Source organism: Anomaloglossus baeobatrachus, chromosome 7, assembly GCF_048569485.1.
Source record: "Anomaloglossus baeobatrachus isolate aAnoBae1 chromosome 7, aAnoBae1.hap1, whole genome shotgun sequence".
NCBI classification, from domain to species: Eukaryota; Metazoa; Chordata; class Amphibia; order Anura; family Aromobatidae; genus Anomaloglossus; species Anomaloglossus baeobatrachus.
This window is the reverse complement of record NC_134359.1, coordinates 46,466,244-46,490,475: the sequence shown is the minus strand read 5'-3', so window position 1 is coordinate 46,490,475 and position 24,232 is coordinate 46,466,244. Positions and strand designations below refer to the sequence as shown.

Here is a 24,232-nt window from a genome sequence, read left to right as displayed (position 1 = left end):
CAAACACGTACACTACTTACAAAAAGTTATTGATTATTGATATTTGACTCTCAGATAAAATTTATTTAAAGCAAAAAAATTCCACGCCAGAATGATATTTTATCAGGACAGTCTGAAATTTAAGTAGCAGCAGCAATGGTGATTTCCTCATCTCATGCAATTTATTGAAACAAAAGTCAACATCAGTAGTAGATATACCCCCAAAATATCAGTGTCTCAATAACTTGTCCTGTGGCCTTGAGCATCAATTACAGCTGACAACGACGTCTCCTGCTGGTCACTAGTGGAGCTATTGTCTGTCTTCTTGAAGGGTGGCTATCAGGTCATTGAGGCTTTGGAGTACAGAGTTACGACCTCTACATGGTGACTCAGCTGATTTCTTAGGTTTACTGTAGGATTCAGGTCTGGAGAAAGTGGAGCCGCTCCATTTGAGGTCCCCCCAGTCTACAGAAGCCATTCCCTAATGATGCGACCTCAATGAGCTGGAGCATTGTCCTCCATGAAGATTAAATTAGGCCTGTGCTGTTCATACAGAGGCACAATGGCTGGATTAATGAAGTTATTCCAGTAGTAGGGGCTGTCACTGCACCATTCACAAAGTAATGGGTCATTCTGTATTGACAAGATACAAATGCCCACACTGTAACACCACCACCTGGTGACAGCAGTGGCTAATGCACAGCACTCTCCTTGATATCTCCAACATCATTGGTGGCCATAATTTCTGCTCAGCATGAATCGACTTTCATCAGTGACGAGCACTGAGGCCCACTGGTCCCTTTATCCAGCATAATGATGATGCCTGTGCCTGGTGGTGTGGATAGGTACCCTTGCAGGTCGTCTAGCACGCAAACCACACTGATGTAAATGGTTTAGAATGGACTGACATGACACTTGGGTGCCTCTCACCTGCCAGAAATGTGCCTGGATTTATGTGGCATTAATCATCTGGTTTCAAAGGTATTGTTCCAATGAAACAGTCAGTGTGGGATGTGGCCAAAGGATGTCCACTTCTCTACCTTTCTGTGACTCTTCCAGTCTCTCTATGTCTCTGTACAACCTGCTAGTGACACTCTGTGAAACTGTAAGCTCAGTGGACACTTCCATCTGGGAACATCCTGCTTGAAGCCTTACAATGGTGTGGTACTGCTGATCTATTGTTAGGTGTTGTCTTGGTATCATGATGTCAAAATATGAACAGCATAACAGGGAGGACTGTTAAAACACCAATTCTAATCGAACCCCAAAATTTATTGAGCGGTTTATGGATTAAAACACCTGTTGTGAATTTTGCCATTAAGTTCCTTGTTAGAGAACAGCAAGTTGTGCAAAAAAACCTGAAACATTGAACAGTTGGACATGTGCAATCACAAGATTAGAGACAGTCACATTTAGTTGCCTGAAAAGGTTAGAGGGCATTTTAGAATCATTCTGAAATTTCACCTGAAAGACAAATATCCCTACCTTTTTGTGAGTAGTGTATACTATTATAAAAGGCCAAGATCTATAAGAACAATAGCAGTGCACACTAGTGGGTATCGTGAAAATTACATTAAAGCTTCAATGCAAAACACAAGAAAACAACACAATGGTTAAAAACAGTTAAAAAAGTACAGTTGTGCTGTACACAATAATCCAAACTGACTCCCTATAATAACTAGTCAGAAATATCCCCTATCTCCAATAAACAAGGGTTCCTGGCCAATGAAAAAAAAATATACAAGTACCATACAACATGAAGTGCAGTTTTGTAGTAGAATAAAGCATATGCATGTATTAAAAGGGTTGTCCGATCTTAGGATACAAGTCTGAAGTCACACTATGTAACTACAGACTTACGAATACTCATAGTGCGCACACTGTCAGGATTCTCTGGTGCCGTCAGCTGGCGAGCTGCATGTGGTCATGTGCCAACTAGATGTGCGTGGTCTTGATCAATGGCAATGAATTGAGTGAGGCCAGATATTTATAGTCTGAATTTGACCAGAAGTATTCAAGTTGCATACACATGATCGCCTACTCCTGGCACTGGAAAATTCTAACAGCGAGCATAATACACGCTGTGAGGACTCACAAGTCTGCAGTCACATAAAGTAAATGCAGACTTGTACCCCATGGCCGGACAACTCCTTTAAAGCTGAGACATCAAAATCAGAAATAATACAAAATCAAATATCACGGAGTGAAGTTGGTTAGTGAAAAATTGAATGCCATATCCAGTCACTGAGACTTTAGGAGTAGTAGAAGGTCTGCATGTCTCTATGTGTATTGCTAGGTCACATGTGGACTAGTCATCAGAGATTCCTGGTCCCTGGACATCTTTTTAAAGTATGTCTTCTCTAAAGGGCACTTTACATGCAGCGATATCGCTAGCGAGCGTACCCGCCCCCGTCGGTTGTGCGTCATGGGCAAATTGCTGCCCGTGGCGCACAACATCGCTTACACCTGTCACACATACTTACTTTCTAAGAAGGGGGCGGTTCGTGCGGCGTCACAGCGGCATCACTAAGCGGCCGCCCAATAGAAGCGGAGGGGCAGAGATGAGTGGGCCGAACATTCCGCCCACCTCCTTTCTTCCTCATTGCCGGCGGCCGCAGGTACGGTGATGTTCCTCGTTCCTGCGGTGTCACACATAGCTATGTGTGCTGCCGCAGGAACGACGAACAACCTGCGTCCTGCAACAGCAACGATAATTGGGATTAGAACGACTCATCAACGATCAACGATAAGGTAAGTAATTTTGATCGTTAATGGTCGTTCGTGCGATTCACACGCAACGACGTCGCTAACGAGGCCGGATGTGTGTCACGAATTCCGTGACCCCAACGACATCTCTTTAGCAATGTCGTTGCGTGTAAAGTGGCCTTTACACTGGGCAGCGCATGCACTGCTGCAATTGTGCACCACTTGTGCTGCCAGTGGTTCAAGCAGCATGAATTAGATGACTGGTTCCTTTTTAAAGGAGTGGTACACTAGTTGGACATCCTCTACTCATTCCTTGTTCGCCCCCATAAAAATATATAATCCTATACTCACCTCCAGTGCATCTGCGGTTCCAGCGGTGTCTAAAGCCACGTTCCGGGCCCATGTAATATTGTTATGACATGCTGGCCCCACAACCAATCAGCTCTGGCTTCCTTCTCTCTGCCTTCGGACAGGATGTAAGCATTGCACTGACTTTCTGCCCAAATGTCCGAAAGCGGGGAGAAGGAAGCCGGCACTGATTGGTTGTGAGGCTTGTGTGTCATAACAATGTCACGTGGCTGCACCGGAGGTGAGTAAAGGCTTATTTATTTTTATGGGGGCGAACAACGGGAATGAGAAGGGGTTGTCCAACTAGTTTGAGCAGTGCATGGTTTCAATTGAAATCATGATTTCTTTTAGTTTAATTTATTATTCTTTTTATATTATTTATTCATTATTAGTTATCAATTATTATTTTTATTAATTATTATTAATCAATTATTATATATTTACTATGTATTCATTATTTTTATATATATATATATATATATATATATATATATATATACGGTATATATGTTATATTTACTATAATTATTTTATTATGATATATAAGTTTGTTTTACAATTCAATTTTACATACAAGACAACCATCGGTGTTCATGCAAAAAGGGTATAAATTAATCAATCTGCGGATTAATGCCTGTGACTTTTAATTTTCATCAAAAAAGATGGGATCTTTTTCATACTTACATAAAATCTGTCTTTCAGGTAAATTGTTTGGATTCCGGTTACCTTCACTGAGACTTATAAACTACAGAAAACAGTCCTTACCGCAGGAAGATCCTGATGCCGTCATCGTGGACTCTTCCAAGCACAGTGATGACTCCATGGCCATGAAGCACTTTAAATCCCCTACGAAGGAAAGTTGCAGCCCATCAGAAGCTGATGACACAAAAGCACTGATCGACTCAAACAAGTGTTCACCTTTGGTTAATATAACTGGACCTCTGGACCATTCCTCACCGAAACGACAATGGGACCAGCTATTTCCGGACGTGATGCATGCGGGGTCTCACGTGTCTCACTCACGGTCAAAAGAAAGCATTTGTAGCATGAGACGAGCGTCTTCGGTGCAGGATATTGAAGGATTTAGCATTCACCCCAAAAGTGTTTTCAGAGACCGACATGCAAGTGAAGGTATGATACCCTCTTTTTAATGTCAAAAGCCTTAAAATAAGCAGTTTTTGGAAGGGGAAATAAAATGTAACCAGAATTTCAAATATTTGAATGCCAAATTGTGTTGAAGTAACATGTCCTAAGATTTGATTGATAGATTACCGTGTACTGAGATAACAAACAATCGCTGTATAGAGTGGCAGATGGGCTCAGTTCATTAGGGGCCCCTTTATCATTGGCCGTGTATCAATTAATTTATAGTCTGGACCTGTATGTCAAGCACTCCACCCATCGAGGAGATGACTTCTCCCCATTAGGCCGATTTTACAGATCATGGTCTGAGTACTCGTCACAATGTTAGGACCGTTCACGGCACTTCTTGACCTGAACTCAACAGCCTCCATGATTGTTTGGTATACGTGGTTCTTATGCATCAAGATGCTATTTATTCTGTTCAACACTTTCTATATTTATAATATTTCTTTATCATTTTCTGGGAAAGCTTGGACACAACCAATATGGCTTCCAGTTAGCGGTTTCATGGGGCTGCCTTTGACTAGTTATGTAGCAGAATGAGCAATCAGTGGTTATTACCGCATAATTTGGCAGATTCTCCATTTGGAAGTCTGGCAAACTGGTTGACAAACTATCAGTAAGAGCAGATATTAACAATTGATCCATATGTACTACAATTTTTTCATAGAGCAGGATAAATAAATAAAGAGACACTAAAGCCCGCTTTACACGCTACAATATATCTTACGATGTGTCGGCGGGGTCACGTCGTAAGTGACGCACATCCGGCATCGTAAGGTACATTGCAGCATGTAACATCTACGTGCGATTGCGATTGAACGTTAAAACGTTCATCGCATACACGTCGTTGAATCCTGAAGAATTGCACGTCGGGTTGTTCAATGTTCCCGAGGCAGCACACATCGCAGTGTGTGACACCCCGGGAACATTGAACAGATCTTACCTGCCTCCCGCGGCTCCAGCCGGCAATGCGGAAGGAAAGAGGTGGGCAGGATGTACGTCATCTCCGCCCCTCCGCTTCTATTGGCCGACTGCCGCGTGACGTCGATGTGACGCCGAACATCCCTCCCACTCCAGGAAGTGGACGTTCGCCGGCCACATCGAGGTCGTATGGACAGGTAAGTACGTGTGACGGGGGTTAATCGTTTGTGCAGCACGTTCAACAAATTAAACGTGCTGCACATACGATGGGGGCGTTGCAAATCGCATATGATATCGTATACGAAATTGCAACGTGTAAAACAGGCTTAAGGTTCTGATTAATCAAGACTAAATACACGCAATGACATCGCTAACGAGATGTCGTTGGGGTCATGGAATTCGTGACGCACATCCGGCCACGTTAGCGACGACGTTGCGTGTGAAACGCACGAACGACCGCTAACGATCAAAATTACTCACCTGATCGTTGATCGTTGACACGTCGTTCTAATCCCAAAAATTGTTGCTGTTGCAGCACGCAGGTTGTTCGTCGTTCCCGCGGCAGCACACATCGCTATGTGTGACACCGCAGGAACGAGGAACAACATCGTACCTGCAGCCGCCGGCAATGAGGAATGAAGGAGGTGGGCGGGATGTTCCGGCCGCTCATCTCCGCCCCTCCACTTCTATTGGGCGGCCGCTTAGTGACGCCGCTGTGATGCCGAATGAACCTCCCCCTTAGAAAACAGGCTGTACGCCGGCCACAGCGATGTCGCTAGGCAGGTAAGTATGTGTGACGGGTCCTAGCGATGTTGTGCGCCACTGGCAGCGATTTGCCCGTGACGCACAACTGATGGGGACGGGTGCTTTCACCAGCGACATCGCTAGCGATATCGCTGCGTGTAAAGCAGCCTTTAGGATAGATGATGATAAATGTATGGTTGCTAAGACCATCACTGATCCTGATAACAGGGTGAACCAAAGGAGAGCAGTACAGCAGTACAGTACAGAGCATGTGTGACCAACAGAGGTCGCACATGCTCACTAGTGCGCCATTCACACAGACAACTTTGGAACCCCTATTCTCATATCAGGGGAATCCAGTTGGACTTTTCGCTATTACACATTTAGCTGTACTAAATAAATAGAACACCACAGCCTTATCAGCATCATTAGGAAAATGCACAAAACTAATACGATACTCGTCACTACGCTTTAGACCTAGTTAGTGTTTTTTATGGCTAACGTTGTGTAAGAATGACTAGTTTTCATAATATTGATTTAATTGGGTTCTGTTTCTCTATATCAAGTTCACAACTGCGTTCTATAAACATTGAAGTTGTAGGACTCTAGATACATTAAATATCCCATAATGACCTACATAAAGCAACTTCAGAGGGATCTGTAAGGTTTATTGAACGGGTGGTAAAGAGTTAACATTAAATTAGCACCACTATTGCAAGGAACCATTATTAAAATAGCTTGAGCTGGAGACATTGCTATTTGGAACAGATATTTTTATTGATCGCTTGATCTTAGCTATATGCTAGCCAGGGCATCTTTCCAAAACATTTCTCTCCCAAGCGTCCTGCGGAGTTCTGTATTGTATTCCCTCCGAGGAGAAGAAGTGAGTAGTAGCAATAATAGATAGTGACCTTAAAAATGAAAGTTTTATACGTCTATACGTTTGTCACTGTTTCGTGCCCATGTTCCTATAGTAAGGTGGTCATAAGGGGTCGACGACGTGACATTTTATAGTCATTTAAAGGGAAAGTTTACCTCTTAACGCTGCATTTTTTGGCCCAGAATGCTGAACTAAATCATTTCTTAATAGATGTTTGAAGTGATCTGAGCCCTGTTTTACAGATACAAAGCTCTAAAACACCTGCGTAGACGTAGCGCTAAAAGATTAATTTCTGAGTTCTCCTAGCTACCACTAGAGGGTGCTTAGGAGCTTTCTGCATACTATTTCTATACTGCAGGGATTTTCTAGTTCAGAACTTAAAAAAATGCATAAAAATAGAAGTGATACTCTCCCGAAGGAACTTAACCACTTATGTTCTAGTTCAACTCAGACGTATACTGCCAAATATTGGGTATAAGATCATTTCTTATTTGTTGGGATGAACCAGAAAGTAGGAACCAAAGAAGGATCCTGAAAGCATCGGAAAGTCTATGAACCATTCTGATCATTTTTCTTCCATTCTTCCTATATTTCCAAAGTGGACAAAACAGTATAATAAAATCAGTATGCAGTAGGGTCCTAAGCTCCCTCTAGTGGTGGCTCCATGCAGGCAAAATGTTATCATGTCATTTCTATAGATGTCTGTGCAGTAGGTTTGGAGCTCCGTATCAGAAAATCAAAACTGTTGGACCTATTCATATAGAAATAGGTGGTAAATTATGGAGATTCTTTTTAAGATATGTCACAACGATTTTTCTTCTGAAACTGATCGTATGGCTGCATAGGTCCTAGAACATCAATATAAATTTTACCCGTCTTGTGGTAAATAGACATGACAGCAATCAAAAAACAAGTTTCAAAGGCACGTGCAAACTAGGCTGGAGGAGCATTTAAGGGGGTCGTGATATGATTCATTGGGGACCCCATTGACAATATAAAGGTGGAGGCTGCCTTCTATTCATTGAGTGGGATAAAAGTGGTCAAATCCTACTGTTGATTGACCGCTAAAGAGATTTCTGGAATTTTACAAAAGTTGTCCCAAGTTAGGGAATATTCTAAAATCAAATACCCATTACTTACCCATGCTACTCCTGTGCCACTGCCTAATTTCCCATGTAGTGTTGATGCCCTGTCCAGTCAGTGACCTAGTGGACATGTGCCGTATAATAAACTACCTATATTAATATTTTATATTGCCCGGTGATTGTCCTCCAATTTGTTTTGTCATATCAGTGGCTGAATAGCACTAAGGCTACTTTCAAACATCAGGTTTTTGGCATCAGGCACAATCCGGCGTGTGCCTGATGCAACGGATTCGGTGCAAAATATGAAAAAATGGATGCGCCGGACCCTTTTTTTTTTTTTTTTACTGATCCGGTATACCGGATCCGTCAAAAAAGGGATCCGGCGCATCCATTTTTGCATCCGTTTTGTCCGTTTTTTTGCCGAATCTGTTATTTACAATAAATTGGAGCATGCTCAGTTTAAAAAAAACAGATCCGTCTGGAACTTCTGGTTTTTGCCGCATTACGGCGTCCATGGGCTTCCATTGTTAATCACGCCGTATCGTGCCAGATCCGGCGCGATGTGGTTTTTTTTGGCAGAGACAAAAAACATTACAAGAGACGTTCCATCCGTCCGCCGCATTAGTCAATTACGCCGGATTCGGCAAAAGCCGGATGCAACGCAATGCCATCCAGCACAATCCGGCGCTAATACAAATCATTGGGGATAAAACGGATTCGGCGCCGGATCTGTTTTATCCATTTTTTTCCGGTTTGTGCCTGATGGAAGAAAACTGATGTGTGAAAGTAGCCTAACACTTTCTACGTCTTTCCTGTGTAGCATTTATTTAAATCGCCACTATTTATAACAGTGGCACTTTCCACATCCACCTCTCAGCTCCTGTGAATATTCTTTTTTTAATCCGAGATGCAATTTTCGATATATAGGCATTGTTATCTACTTATCTTATTCATCCAATATGCTATTTTTTTTAAGAGCTTTCACACTCTATATAAACTTTCTTGGGAGTTTAAATAGGGTGTGGTGCTGAATAGAGATGAGCGGATACATGGAAGTTCCAGTTTTGCTAGTCCAGCTGAACTTTTTTAAAATTCGATATTGGACCCGGACGTGACCTGAATTTCATGAAATGAAAGTCATTGATTGGCCGTTTGGGTCTCCACCCACATGCAACCAATCATAAACAGATCACTTCCAGGGGCAGGTGGGTGGGATTTTTTTCATTCTTTTGGTGCACACTACATCTGATCATGCTGTTATTACTTCTAGTGCGAGCCAATCAAACACTCCAAGTGGCTCGCACTGGGCCAAGCACAGTGACACTCGCGTGAGTGGTTTGCATCTGTAAAGCACTTGAACTCCGAAACCGAACTTTGTTTTTTTTTTGGAAAAGTATGAGTTCATACCGAAAACCGAACTTCAGGTTCGATCATCTCTACTGCTGACTTCTTGGCCAAAGAGCAAGATGCTTATCATAGGCAGATGTCTATGGAGCATGATCAGATAAGTAAATTAACGAGGGAATTTTTAGCAAAACAGTGGGGCGTCTTCAGCCAACTCAATATTTCAAGCTGTAGGACATCTCACTCCTAAAGTTACAACTAATTGAAAAAAAATAGAACAAATATTTCTCATAAAAAAATGGAAAACGCCAAGTTCTGATATTCTGCCCATCAAGACGTATAATAATACCCTATAGGATAATCCAACGTAAGAGTTGCAACTGTAGCTGCCAAAAAAGTATCCTTGGAATTAAAAATCTTCTTAGTGTCTTATCATTGCTAATGCAAAAATACACGGACAAGTGGCAAGATCTATAACACAGCTGTCTGCAAATGGAAATATTTCCTTTTCGGAGAAGATTGCAGTTTGGCTTCATATCGTAAGTCAATGTTGCAAAGCCATTTAAAGGGTCAATAATACCTTATCGGATGGCTCTCTGCAGCAGGTGTCAATGCCTTTTTCATTTCAGCTGTAAAAAGGAAATTTGCATGTTAAAAAAACAAACAAAAAACAAAACAGCGCCACTATTGTCCATGGTTTTGAGGATTAAAGAAACAATGAACCTAAATATAAATGCTGTGAATAGGCAGAAATAATTCCTCCCTCCCCCTTCCTCCCCACCCCACTGTTTGTCTGCAGGATTTTATGCTTGTTCCCAAAACGCAATCCCACAGAGAAAGCAAATGTTAATTTTCTGCAGACTGCTTCCATTTTCCAATGCCTAAGGCACCTTTCACTCGTCCGTGATAGACGTCCGTGTTGAAGGTGCGTATGGCCCATCCTTGTGCATTGATATTGGCACACTAGTGTTCACCGTGTGCTATCCGTGATAGCACACGGAGAGCAGTAAATTTTACTCACCTGTCCCGGCGCTGCTGTCTCTGGCGCTGGTGCTTCCGGGTCCGCAGTGCCGTGAATATTCATGAGCATAAGGAGCAGACTCGGAAGCAAGTGACAACAGCGGCCGGAGACAGCAGCACTGCAGACAGGTGAGTATAAAAAATCATTTTATTTCAAAGACACGTGTTTTCTCCGGTACGTGTCACACTGATATTACACGGATCACAACAATGTGTGACACTTGTGCTGCCGGAGAAAAATAGCCATGTTGCTGTGTAGAGGACACGGACATGCGTGTGCTCCATACGGACACACGGTCCTTGTGAAAACACTGATATATGAGCAGACCCATTGATTTTAATGTGCCTGCGTATGTCCGTGTCTCCGGTACATATGAAAACGGACATCAGACGTACCGGACTCACTGACGTGTAAAGGAGGCCTAAGAGGCAGGGTTTAATCCATGACTTTGGCTTCATCACATTTTTTTTACTATTACAAACATACAGCGTCGGACTGGCTACCGGAGGAATCTCCAGTAATGCCAGGCCTGGATTCAGATACCTGCACTGCACTACGCAGTTCTCACCTGAACTCCGGAGATCAGCCTGTCTGCAGCTGTCATGAACTGAACCGCAAGCGCCGGGGAAACAATCACTCGGCGCTCGCGGTACAGTCTAGGCTGCACGCCGGAGCTCAGGTGACAGCTCCGGAGTGCAATGCAAATACCTGAATCCAGGCCTGGCATTACTGGAGATTCCTCCAGTAGCCAGTCCGACGCTGAAAACATAGCAGAGGGGGGAGGCTCCTGCTGCAGCCAGATGTCATGCAAATGCAACCAGATACAGCACACTAAAGATTTATTTATATAATTCTCAGTTTTAACATTAATATGAGACCAAATGGGATCTAAGTAAAAGGGGACCTAAGTGCTGGTATTTTTTTTTTTTATATATATATTTTTTTGTTTTGGTGTACCTTTAATAACATAGCTGGGCTGCAATACAATAGACAAAAAATGTGGACAAAGTGGCACTGTTTCTGGAAAAAAAATCAAGGCAGATCTGTTGTTTGACCTAGGAGGGTGTGACTTTTTGATTGTTCTATTTTCTTTCCTTGTAACCATAAAAAAAATTATTTGTATTTTTGCCTTTTTTGAGTCCAACCCATTTAGTATATTCTCTTTTTGTATTTCTCTTTGTTCTGCCGAATATCAGACAATGGTCGCGATATCAAAGGTAATGTGTGATTAACAAATGTTTTCTTTGATGCTTAAGAGTGCCACTTTGCCTGGCATGTTAATTTGCCTGTTGCATGATCTATGAGATACGGCGCCCTCCGCTGGCCTGATAACGAGCGGGTGCATTATTGAATCTGTGAAATGTGTCTTTCGACGGCTAGCTTTCTATGCGGCAGCATACGATACGAATCAGTATAAAACGGAACATTAAAGTAACTGAACTCCTAACCACCATGTATTTATTTATTTTTTTTAATTTTACAGGGTTGGAGGTACAGTAATGAGATCTAGTTAACTCCTTTGCTGCCAGACACATCGTTATTTATTGCAATATTCTTCCTCTGGTAGCAAAGAGGTAAATTTGAAAGAAGCAAAAAATTGCATATTTTCTTCATTCACTCCTCTTTTGTCTCCTTAAAACTAGTTTCACATTCCTGGATGGCAGGGGGTATGGTTTATTTTATTTTTATTTTTTTCAGTTTAGCTATTCATGCATGTGTTGTGCACTACGATGCCCACTGAAATGGTTTGCCCTGAGCATTGTTGTAATGATTGCGTACATCCAATAAGTAGGGATCACCAAATTTCCACCTTACATGGGACAGACTAGCATGATCAGGCTGTACATCAATGGGTCAGTGAGTGAGGAAACCAATTTTGGACGTATCGAAATGGAGAAGGAGCACCAACCAGCCTGTTTCGGTCAGGGTGTTAGTATGACGAACTACCACTAGGTGTCACCAGAAGCAACTAGTGACAGGGAAGTCAAACAAACCAAAGGTCACGTATGGAACACAGGGTTCAAACAGAGACAAAGTCAGAACACAAGCCGAAGGTCAGAAGCCAGGAAGTCACATAAGGTACTCTGGGTGAAAGTGGAGCCAAGGTCAGGGTCCAAGCCGGAGGTCAGAAGCCAGGAAGTCGTGTAAGGTACAATGGGGAAAAGCAGAGCCGAGGTCAGGGTACAAGCTGCAGGTCAGGAGCCAGGGAAGAATGTCAAAGCCAGGAACACAGGAGGAGAGAGATAACAACAGGTTCGGGGTAGGAGGACAAGGTCAAAGCACATATGGGAGCCAAACCACTTATTGCAGGCAGGAATTACGACTGGCAGCATTCCAGGTGAAGTTGCTCCTTAATGAAACAGAGCAATCACCCACAACAAGGCGCTTGGAGAGAGGCCCCTCCCAACACCAGCACAGGAACCAAGGACGGGAACAACCCGTCCACCAGTGCAAAATACAAAACAGAACATCAGCTCTGCTGGAGAGCAGAGCACCATGGATCATGACAGTTAGGATGACTAGGGCAACAAACTGAGCCTTTGCTCTAGGAAACGAGAAGCTAGCTACCATAATTTGTGTTCTCCAACATCATGAAAGAGAAGGTCTAAAACCATGGGTGGACATATAACTGATGTAGACTATGCAGCTACACAGGGCTCCAAGAGGGGTCCAAATCAATCAGCTTCTGTCATAGACATATGGGACCACAATGTGTCTATGCACTGCCCATGAACAGGCACCATTTTTGGCTTGTCCTAAACCTCATATTCGTCTCCCTTGTCTGCCAAGATTCTTGTGAAAAGAATTATCCTTATACTAGTCTACAAACACAATTAAGGATTGTGCCAACCAGAACTAAGTCCAACCATCTTCTACCATTCTTCTTCCCTTTTGCAGTATTGGTCTCTATGATATTTATGGCCATGTCTGCTGATCACACCAAGCTTCATTTCTGGAGCCACTGTCATGGCTTTTTCCTAATTTAGTGCCTTAAGCCATGTTGAGTGGACATGACAAACGTTGGAAGAATTGACATGCTGCAGATTTAAATTTGTGCCAAATCTGCAAGGAGAAAATAAGCAACTTGTGCACAAGACTTCAGGACTTCACTTTGCTGGCATCAGGAAACCCTTCAAGCTGTGATAAATCTGTACCAAAAAAAGTGACAAAAACTCAATGCGTGCACACAGTCTAAAGGCGCCGTTACACGCAACAACATCGCTAACGAGATATCGCTGGGGTCACGGAATTCGTGACGCACATCCTGCGTCATTAGCAACGTCGTTGCGTGTGACACCTACGAGCGACTGCTAACGATCCGAAGAATGGCCAATATCGTTGATTGTTGACACGTCATTCCTTTCCCAAATATCGTTGATCATTTGGGACACAGGTTGTTCGGCGTTCCTGAGGCAGCACACATCGCTACGTGTGACACCCCGGGAAAAACGAACAACAGCGTTCCAGCATCCTCCGGCAACGAGGTGGGCGTGTCATTACTGCGGCTGGTCTCCGCCCCTCCGCTTCTATTGACGGACCGCTGTGTGACATCGCTGTGACGGCACACGAACCTCCCCCTTAAAAAAGAGGTTGTTCACCGCCCACAGCAACATCGCTAGGAAGGTAAGTCCGTTTTACGCGTCCTAGCGATATTGTGTGTCACGGGCAATGATTTGCCCATGATGCAGAAATGACGGGGGCGGATGCTTTCACTAGCAATGTCGCTGCGTGTAAAGGAGCCTTAAGGCTCATTCAGATGTCAGTTTTTTACATTTTTGTGAATTCTATCACATTTCTTCATACCTATGATAATCTATGGGGCTGTTCACATGCGCTTCTATTTTTGCGGACCACACGGAGACAAGTCTCATTTTGATCACGGATGAAACTCAGCAGTGGAAATGTATGCATCCATTAAAAAAAATCAGACTCTACTCGGATGCCAACTATCTGTCATACGTGGTGCTGTCCGTTGTTTCTTTCATTAAAGGGAATCTGTCAGCAGGTTTTTGCTATGTAAGCTAAAGCCAGCAAACTGTAGGGGTTTTAAATACAAAAGTTAACTATGCCCCTCCCTCTTATTAGGCTTTGTGCTGTCGTTTACTTAAATGAAAGGTTTTATCCCTTGGTGATTATCAGTGCTAAGTCTAGTTGGCTCATGCAATGTCGTTCGGCTTGCCCCCTCCTGCACTTGACACCTCACTGTCAATGTACAATCTCTATTGAGATCCTGGTGTGGGCAGGGACAGCTCCCTGGGCTCAGCTACATGACTAAAGCTAAAAATTCAGATTGTGTCAGTACAGCTGCACCCAGTAATCTAAGTGATACATCGTTGGTTTTAGAAGTTCCTTCCATAGATCATGCTGCTCTCAGATGAGGTAGAAAACCTAGGTACAGATTCCCTTTAAATAAACTTGAGAAAACGTCTCACACACAAAAAAAGCTGATGAAACGATGATGGTAAAAACTGATATACAGAACTAACATTGATGACAGTCTGATCCAAACCAGTGACAGAAATTTTTCAATTTTGCATATGAGAAAGATAACCAATATCTGATCGATCTGTTAGGCAGACGTTGGGGTAGAGAAGCATCAGGCACAGTTGCATTTCATCGAGCCATAGCTTTTTATTTTTTAGAAGCAATAAGCAGCCACGAGAACTTCCGCTTTTTTCCCCTCTCTCTTAACAGAATTCATGCACTCTTAATCAAGTCAAGTGTGCACTTGGTCAAATGAGCTTTGCACCAGCCCGACAAGTATCTAATACATATGGCCATGTACATAGTCACTTTTTGTCACACTGGGTGTGGGAGGACTTCCAGCGAGCAGCGCAACAAAGGGAAAACCAGGGAAGCAATACAACTGAAGACCCTGGCGCTAGGAAGAGGGAAGCAGGGTAAGCTCCTAACACTCACCTGAGGCTGATCCCTGCACTACCTAATTTCCCTAGATGGTTTCTTCACCCCATGCACTGCCTTGTGCCTAGGCCATCACTGGCCTTGAACTTATTCTGACTAGTGTGAAGGCCAGCGTGACTAGCTAGTGTAGCCACGTCATTACGGCAACTCTAGGAAGGTAAGACGAACAGGTGGCCAAAGACTTAACAAACAGTACTACATGGCTTCTTCAGCAGTGTCTTGCTAAATTCTCCTAAAAAAAGGGGCTGAAAGCCCGTACTTACAAAGCGCTCACTGATATCCTAATCAGGCACGAATACTAAGATTTTTTATAGCAAGATACTATTTATTTTAAAAGCACATGAATAATCAATGGTACATAGGCATGAGCACTACTTTATAGTCATAGAATCTTATACAATAACAGAAATATGCATCAACATTACCGTATGTTCTAGCATGCCTTTCTCATCGGAGGGACTCGATTAGTGAGGAGAAAAACAACCCGGCCTCTGCATCACAGGAACAGTGCGTCCACTTTGAGCGTCCTGGAAAAATGTCTTTAATCTCACTAAGCAAGTCCTGTATTTTTATACCAAAACTTTGTACGTCGTGTACACTAAGTATTGCAATTGGTGACCAGCATGTGACAGCTGAGTCATGTTCATTTAACCTGACCACACGCTGTTGTGGGCACCAGTAGCTTCCTGCACATGTTGCCAGCTGACCACTGGCTGACCACTAATTTCCTTCATATATGGCAATGAGCCGTGAATTTTACATCGCCAGTTTCCTGCACATGTTTTTAACTAACCACAATTTCCTGCATATGTGGAACTGTAAGGTTCCTTCCTCATAATAGTGGTTTGTTCAAGACCTGCTAACACGTACGCTTGGTCATGGTGAAATAGGGTCAACCAGAGGACATCTCTCTGATACTGAATTTTGGATGGATCAAATAATACCTGTGATCACTATCTTTTTATTAGGATCCCTATTTAATCACACTCATTATTTCAGTCATATCACATTGGTATCACAAGCAGGCAACTTCTCAGCTGCAACAGAAACGAACACCTAAGCTTCTCCAAAGACAGACTCCTTAAAGGTTGACAGTATAGAATGAACTATAGCCGCCATAAAGATTAGTGAGGAGGGGATATTTATAGCAGAAGAGAGAGACTGCAGCTGAGGTTACAACTACCTGTTAAAACACAGCATGATAGAAAGGGACCTTAACCCCTTCAGTACCAGATGCAATTAAATAAGCTCCAGATCAGGGTAAACGATAAGCGGGCACGAAAGAGGATCTGCGATAAACTATACGCTGTGACCGTCTGATCCCACATCCCCTGATCACATCAGGCTGTAACAAACTCATGACATCTTTACTCCCAAGTCAGATCAGTTTTTGGAATCACTGGGCATCCCAGTGTCGGGTCATCGCCAACCAGTGTTTGGTAACCTGTCCATCTAACCTACCATTAAACGCTTATTTAGGTTAACAAATCATTTCATAAAGTACAGTAAAGGGCCATTTACATGCTGCGACATCGCTAACGATATATCGTCGGGGTCACGTCGTTAGTGACGTACATCCGGCGCCGTTAGCGACATCGCAGCGTGTGACGGGCAGGAGTGACCTTAAACGATTGCAAAAGAGACAAAAATCGTTGGTATATGAGAGGTCATTCATTTACCAAAAATCGTTGTCTCGTACGTAGCGATGTTGTTCCTCGTTCCTGTGGCAGCACACATCGCTATGTGTGACACCGCAGGAGTGACGATCATCTCCTTACCTCCGTCCACCGGCAATGAGGAAGGAAGGAAGGAGGTGGGTGGCATGTTCCGTCCGCTCATCTCCGCCCCTCCTCTGCTATTGGACGGCTGCTGTGTGACGTCGCTGTGACACCGCACGAACCGCCCCCTTAGAAAGGAGGCGGATCGCTGGCCAGAGCGACGTCGCAGGGAAGGTAAGTGCGTGTGACGGGTGTTAGCGATCTTGTGCGCCACGGGCAGCGATTTGCCCGTGACGCACAACCGACGGGGGCGGGCACGCTCGCTAGCGATATCGGTACCGATATCGCAGCGTGTAAAGTGCCCTTTAGTCTTTCAAGTGAATGAATAAATAAATGAAGCAGCGGTGAGGATTTCAGATTTCCCACAGAATTGTTTCTGGAATATTTGGTGTAACATAGTATTTGTACACATAGATTGTGAATCAATTGAGAGGGGGGTGTTAAATGGACAGTAAGCCTTAATCAAATCTATTTGATTAATATTTTTTGCATTTTAGGATCTATAGATCCCAGTATGGCCACATCGGAATCTACAGAATCTCATCCTTTTATCCAAGTTATATATATAAATATTTAGTTACAATCCGTTGGTAAAATCTACATATAAGTTAACGCGGCATTGGGTCTCTTTTTTCTCGGTATTGCTGTCAATTAATGCCTGCGGCAAACGATTCAGTGTGGTATTTGAGTGTGAAATTGCTATCTTGCATGCTGTGTATGATTATTATGCTGTAACACATGGTATGCTTACTAACCATTGTGAGTATTTGTTTATTGTTCTCATGGAGTTACTAATCTTCTACGTGAATGTTTAATGATATGAGACGTGCTTCTTATCCACATGATATTCAGAATCCCCTGTTGTACTATTCGGCGTATCATCTTACTATGACTTATGTGTTTTCCCCGGAGTATTTGTCACTCAGATTGTGTATTTTCCGTATGTATTTTACATTGTGTTTTATTTTGTTGAGTATTTGGTATTTTTATTGTTATTTATTTAGTATTAGGTGAATTACCCTGTAACTAACACTCCTTAACTATAACAAAATAAGATGCGTTAACAAAAAAATATTTTGCACATAAAAGTCACAAATTAAACAGACATAGATTTCATTATTAAAACTAAAAACAAAAGTAAAGTAATAGAAGTATTTCACATCATATATTCAACAGCACAGATATGCAACACTAATTAATAGGGATGATCGAATACTTCGATTATCCGGCTTCGCAAATAATTTCCGAATACCTCGCCGCTATTCGACTATTCGCGAATATTCGATGCGCAATGTAAGTCTATGGGAAATCCGAATAACAACTATTCGGAACTATTCGGGCTTGCCATAGACTTACATTGCGCGTGCATCGAATAGTGGCGAGGTAGTCGGAAAATATTCTCGAAGCCGGATAATCGAAGAATTTGATCATCCGTACTAATTAACTAAATGATTATCAAACTGTGACGGGGTCCTTCTCCCATATCACACAATCAACAGAGCGAGAGATGACTGTACAATCCAATAAACATTTATTCCAAGCAAATCAAGATGGTCCATATCATAATCCACCATATAGAGGGTAAAATATTGTAGAAACACAAATATAGTCCAGAAAGGGTTAAATAAATGTCCAGGTCTCTCTGAGAAGCCACAGCTTTTCCGTCAGAGGTTCAATCTTCTTCCTTCTCTCTTCAAGTTCTCAAACAGACTGCCTCATCCCCCCAGATAAGCAAAAAGGTTGGGTGGATCCCAGGCCCGTTCCCCCAGACTTAAGGTACTGTCACACTTAGTAACGCTCCAGCGAACCCCACGAGCGATCTGACCTGGCAGGGATCGCTGGAGCATCGCTACATGGTCGCTGGTGAGCTGTCAATCAGGCAGATCTCCACAGCGATCAGAGATCAGCCACCAGCGACCCGTGTAACGACGCTGAGCTTGGTAACCATAGTACACATCGGGTTACTAAGCAAAGCGCTTTGCTTATAGTTACCCGATGTGTACCTTGGCTATGTGTGCAGGGAGCTGGCTTCTAGAAGCTGCGGACGCTGGTAACCAAGGTAAATATCGGGTAACCAAGCAAAGCGCTTTGCTTGGTTACCCGATGTATACCTTGGTTACCAACGTCCGCAGAAGCCGGCTCCCTGCTCCCTGCACATTCAGATTGTTGCTCTCTCGCTGTCAAACACAGCGATGTGTGCTTCACAGCGGGCGAGCAACAAGCAAAAAATGGTCCAGGACATTCATCAACGCCCGACGACCTCACAGCAGGGGTCAGGTCGTTGCTGGATGTCACACACAGCGACATCGGTAGCAAGATCGCTGTTGCGTCACAAAAACCGTGACTCAGCAGCGATGTCGCTTAGTGATACGTGGCCTTTAGGGCCAGGAACACTACAGGAGGTGATTACCTATATACAATACAATGCACACACAAGCAATACAAATAATGGACAGTGAACCATGCCTAAAAGTTAACCCACACACAATGGTACATGACCCACAATATCCCACCATCACACAAACTAATGTGAACTCCTTATTCTAAATTGAACTTGAACTCCAAATATATTGGACAACCTCACGTTGTGCAACAATTTTACTACATTTTGCCAGAATTCTGTCTGAAGCACCTCCATAAATCAGAGCCTTATTTTTCCAGCAAAGCAGCATTATGAAACACACAAAACGGTAAATGCATTATTATATCGGAATTATAGTAGTAATATCATTTGCACGGCGAGAATAAACTACACCAAGCAATTATACAAATCTACATTTCTCCGGGATCGATACCACTGCGGCGCTTAAATATGGCTTTTATTGTAAGCTCCAACGTCTCTGATATTCTGTTACACAAAGTTTTTAGTTTCCCAGCTAATGAAATGTATCCTTAAATTCAATGCTTCCATCGAGCTTCCAGGGGCTGATCAAATTGGTGATTTTAGTGAGTCATAGAATTACTCAGAGGGAAAGTAATGCCGGATAATTGCAGGGTCTGCACTATTCGAGTGGAATAAACCAAACGATCCCTCATACTTCAGGAACATTCTATCTTAGATACACTTATTGGATTAAATGGAGCACACTGCATCACGTCAGTGACAAGACAGTTGGAACAACCCGTAATGTAGTTATAGTTGTAGTCCGAGGAGACTTTAAATACATTTTTGTTATGTGAAGAATTCATAAAGACAAAAAAAAACCCAACAAATTCATTCATATCAATCACCTTGCCTCCATGGCTAATTTTTTTTTTTTACACTTTCGGTTTTTCTTTCACTTTTCCAAGATTCTTAACTTTTTTACTTTTTTGTGGTTTTATTAAATGGTTAAAAAAATCAATTTTTACATCGTTTTTGGATTTCAGTATGTGATAAAAATGAACTCTCAAAGCTATTCATCAGGTCAATAGTATTATATCAATACCAAACTGGTACCCAGTATCAATTTCTTTTTTAGAATTTTTAGTGATTAAAAAAAAAATTCTTAAAGGGAAGCTGTCAGGTGCAATATAGGCCCAGAACCACAAGCAGTTCTCGGTGCATATTTCTATTCCCTTCCTAACCGTCCCTGAATCTAGTAGCATAGATAAAGAGATCTTTAGTAAAAGTATGTCTAAAGATCCTTTATGATATGCTAATGAGCGCAGGGACTAATCGCAAGGGTGTTACTTCCCTTGACTAGTTGGCCCCCTTAGCATGTTAGCACACTCCTGTGTTGCTCCCACCTCTCTTCTGCCTTCGCTGGTTTTCGGCTCAGTGCACATGGATCAGAAGTCCCCGGATTTTTGGTCATGCACACTACGCCAGTTTGAAGCCAGGACGCATATGTCGCGGGCGGAGGAGGGGACGCCGCGCTCTCCCACTGCTCGGGTCCGGCTGCCGCTGCGGCTGCTGCGGCCTGCTGCTGCCGCTGCTCAGTGGCTCGAGCGATGGGCCGGATCCCGGGGACTCGAGCGGCGCTCCTCGCCCGTGAGTGAAAGGGGATTGGATTTTGGGATAGTTTATTGTCCGTGACGCCACCCACGGTTGTGGTGATTAAGTGGACACCACCGCTGCTCTGTCTGGGGAGCCCGGGAGTGATGGTGTTGAGCAGCCAGTTGTTGATTTGCCCCTCCGTGGGTAGGGGTCTTGGTGCTCCCGGGGCCCAGTGATGGGGTTGGTATGGTGGACAGGCGGGTATGGGGCCTGTGGAGGTGCAGGGGCGCAGGGGCAGCGCTGTGCCGCACGGCATGGAGGTACTCACTCAGCCAGTAAACACGACACAGTTCTCGGTAAACAAACGGCTGGTTGGACGGGTCCCTCGGACGGTTACGGTGCTGCGGTTCCCTGCAGTTAGCGGTGATGGTCTCTTCCCTGCACCTATGTAAAGTCTCTTGGTAGCGATGGGTCCCCACCGGTTACCCACTCCTCGGCTTCAATCTGGGCCGAAGGAGCCCTACTTTGCCCGCAGGCGCTGGCCCTGGGAAACTGGTGCCCTGGCGGTGGCGGTGTCTCCCCTTCACGGTCGGGCTGTTGCCTTCAATCGGGACTTGGTTGTTAGGAGACAGAGGTCCCCTTCACTGACGGATTTGGCAAATTATGGCGACTCCTAGCCTTGCCGGGATCCGAAAGGCCCCTGCCCTGGTGCTGACTGTTCTTCGTATACTGCTCCAGTACCGCCGCGTCACCACCCGTCCGCGGTCCTTCCAGCAACCTCCAAACAGTCCCCCTGCAGACTATCACCGCCGTCTGCTGACCTTGCTGTCTCAGTCCGGGGCACACACCCGGACCAACTTCAGGCTTTCTTAACTGTTTCTTTTCTGTCGCCACTCTTACTGTCCTCCTTTACAACTTCACTGTTTACTCCTTCACTCCCCTAACTTCACTGCCTGGTTCTTCCCGCCTCCAGGGCTGTGAACTCCTCGATGGGTGGAGCCAACCGCCTGGCCCACCCCCTGGTGTGGACATCAGGCCCTGGAGGAAGGCAACAAGGATTTTGGGTTAGCTTTGTGTTCCTGCAGGGAATGTGGGGTGCGTGTGATGTTGTGACCTGTGACCCCTGGCTTGCCCAGGGCGTCATACACCAGGCTTCATAGTGCGCATGACTTCTGATCAAGCGCACTGAGCCGAAAACCAGCGTTGGCTGAGGTGGCAGCAGAGAGGTGAGAGTGATCATACCTGTGACGCTGTGCATTCATTAGCATTTTAGCAGGCCTCTTTATATTAGGCCTTGCATATTATACTCACTGTCCCTGCATGGTACACATATTTAGTACTGGCGCAGTCCGCTTGCATCTATTGGGATGGGCGCAACTAATAGGCTGCATACCAGATACTGTGAACCTGCATGTCTGACCAGTGACCTATGCAAGCCACAAGTGTGCAATTTTACCATCTTCCTTTGCACCTGTGATGTCTCCATTTAATGGAGGTCTTGCTGCATCCTGGCAGTGCATTAGTCTTTTTGGCCTTGGGCAGTTTACATCTTCTGCCATTAGTCTGTGAGTTTTTGCTTAATTTCTGGGGGATTTTTATTCCTCATTTTAGCATGCCTGTAAAGGCGTGTGCTTACATGCTAAGGGGGCCAACTAGCCAAGGGAAATAACGCCCTTGTGACTAGTCCCTGCACTCATTAGCATATCATAAAGGATCTTTAGAAACACTTTTTCTAAAGATCTGTTTATGTATGCTACTATATGCTGGGACTGTTAGGTACTAGGTGGATATTTCGATGTAAATAGAGACCTTATGGAAATAAATAACATGAACCTATGGGACCCTATTGCAGAATCCATAACTGGGATCCCAACTATTAATCATCATTTATAACATTAGTTTTCATAGGGCACCAGATCTTGCATCGAGTGTCCACAGTTTCTTAGCACAGGTGGATTTTTGTGTTCCCGTATAACCTTCTACCCTCCTAATTATACAGAAGACTTAAGGTCTTTGATTTATTTTGATCAGTCATTAGAAAATTACTATTAGAAATGCAATTGGGCAGAGTTAGAGAACCTCGGGGGTGGAGCCATAGAACCTCAGGGGTGGAGCCTTTTTCTTTAGCAGTATGAGGAATTGTCAATTCTTTATTTTTTTCAAAACTAATCTGACACATACCAGTCACAAAGTTACTTATATTACTAATATACAACTAAAATCTCTAATATATGTCCGTCCATTTCTACATGTCTTTTGACTCATGGAAAGATATGTTTCTTTTAGGAGCATATAATCATTTGATGTTTAGTGTTATTTTATTCCATTTTTATTAGATATATAACTTGTGTTTTAACTACTTCTAGGCCCTTTTAATCATATCAAATCTAGTCTTCTGGGTTCTACATCTGATTCAAACCTGAACAAATACAGCACAATCAACAAAATTCCACAGCTCACTTTGAACTTTTCAGACATAAAAAATGAAAAAAAGGCGTCATCACCTCCTTCTTCAGAAAAGGCCCTTATAGCACCTAAGGTTAAAGAGAGGACACACAATGTCACAGAAAAGGTCACACAGGTAAGGAAAGCTAACAAAAAAAAAAATGTAATGCAAATTTGCTTGACTATCATGAAATATTTTGAATATTGGAAAAAAATTCATTGTTTTTATTGCTTAACATTATTGTTTACAGAAGTTTTTGCGAAACGCGTTTCTGTTCTTTGCTGCCATAGTAAGGCATAGCCACTAAGGCTGTGTTCACATTTCTGTTATTTTGCTTCCGTCAGGTCCGTCGTTGCGACGCAACGACAGATCCATCGTTTTTTAGATGTCAACTGACGCAACGGATGTGTTATTTCACAGGATTCCATTCACAGGAATCCTGCGAAAAAACTGATCCGTCGTGTCCATTACATCTGTTGTGCATCCGTTTTTTGACGGATCCGTCGTGATGCGTTTGTATTTGGGACAGCCCAGTGGGTGTTCCAAACATGCTAGGAATGCTCAATAGAGCATGACAGAATCCAGCACCATAGACAGCCATTATAGCTTGTGACGGATGGTGACGGACACCTGCGGAGTGCGTTTTTTTGCCGCTCCAAAAAAGTTACATGCAGCGTTGCTCCCACCTGACGGTCAGTCAGTAAACGACTGATCTGTCATGCAGCGGATGCAACACAGGGCCATCCGTTGCAATCCACCACTAATAGAAGTCTATGGGGAAAAAACGGAGTCCTACAAAATATTTTGCAGGATACCGTAATTCCTCAAGGCAACGGATTGCGACGGAAGCAAAACAACGGAAATGTGAACATAGCCTCATGGGGAAATGTTTTGTAAAATAATACTGCACGTAGAAGCACAGCTACTCTTAATAGGGCTTTTTTGGTCAGAATGTGCCCAAGCCACTTAGCAGGTCTCAGAGGAACCCTAGT

At 43.6% G+C, this 24,232-nt stretch overlaps 1 protein-coding gene across 2 annotated transcripts in view; it reads left to right on the top strand.

Moving 5' to 3' along the window:
• Positions 1–24,232, top strand: part of KCNH7 (potassium voltage-gated channel subfamily H member 7) — a 493,602-nt gene that overhangs the window by 324,225 nt on the left and 145,145 nt on the right. For both annotated transcript variants that reach the window (XM_075317266.1, XM_075317267.1), the window contains exons 4-7: positions 3,736–4,164; positions 11,371–11,391; positions 11,818–11,841; positions 23,161–23,375. In XM_075317266.1, coding sequence (XP_075173381.1) covers positions 3,736–4,164; positions 11,371–11,391; positions 11,818–11,841; positions 23,161–23,375 — 689 coding nt within the window. The remainder of the gene's footprint in view (positions 1–3,735; positions 4,165–11,370; positions 11,392–11,817; positions 11,842–23,160; positions 23,376–24,232) is intronic.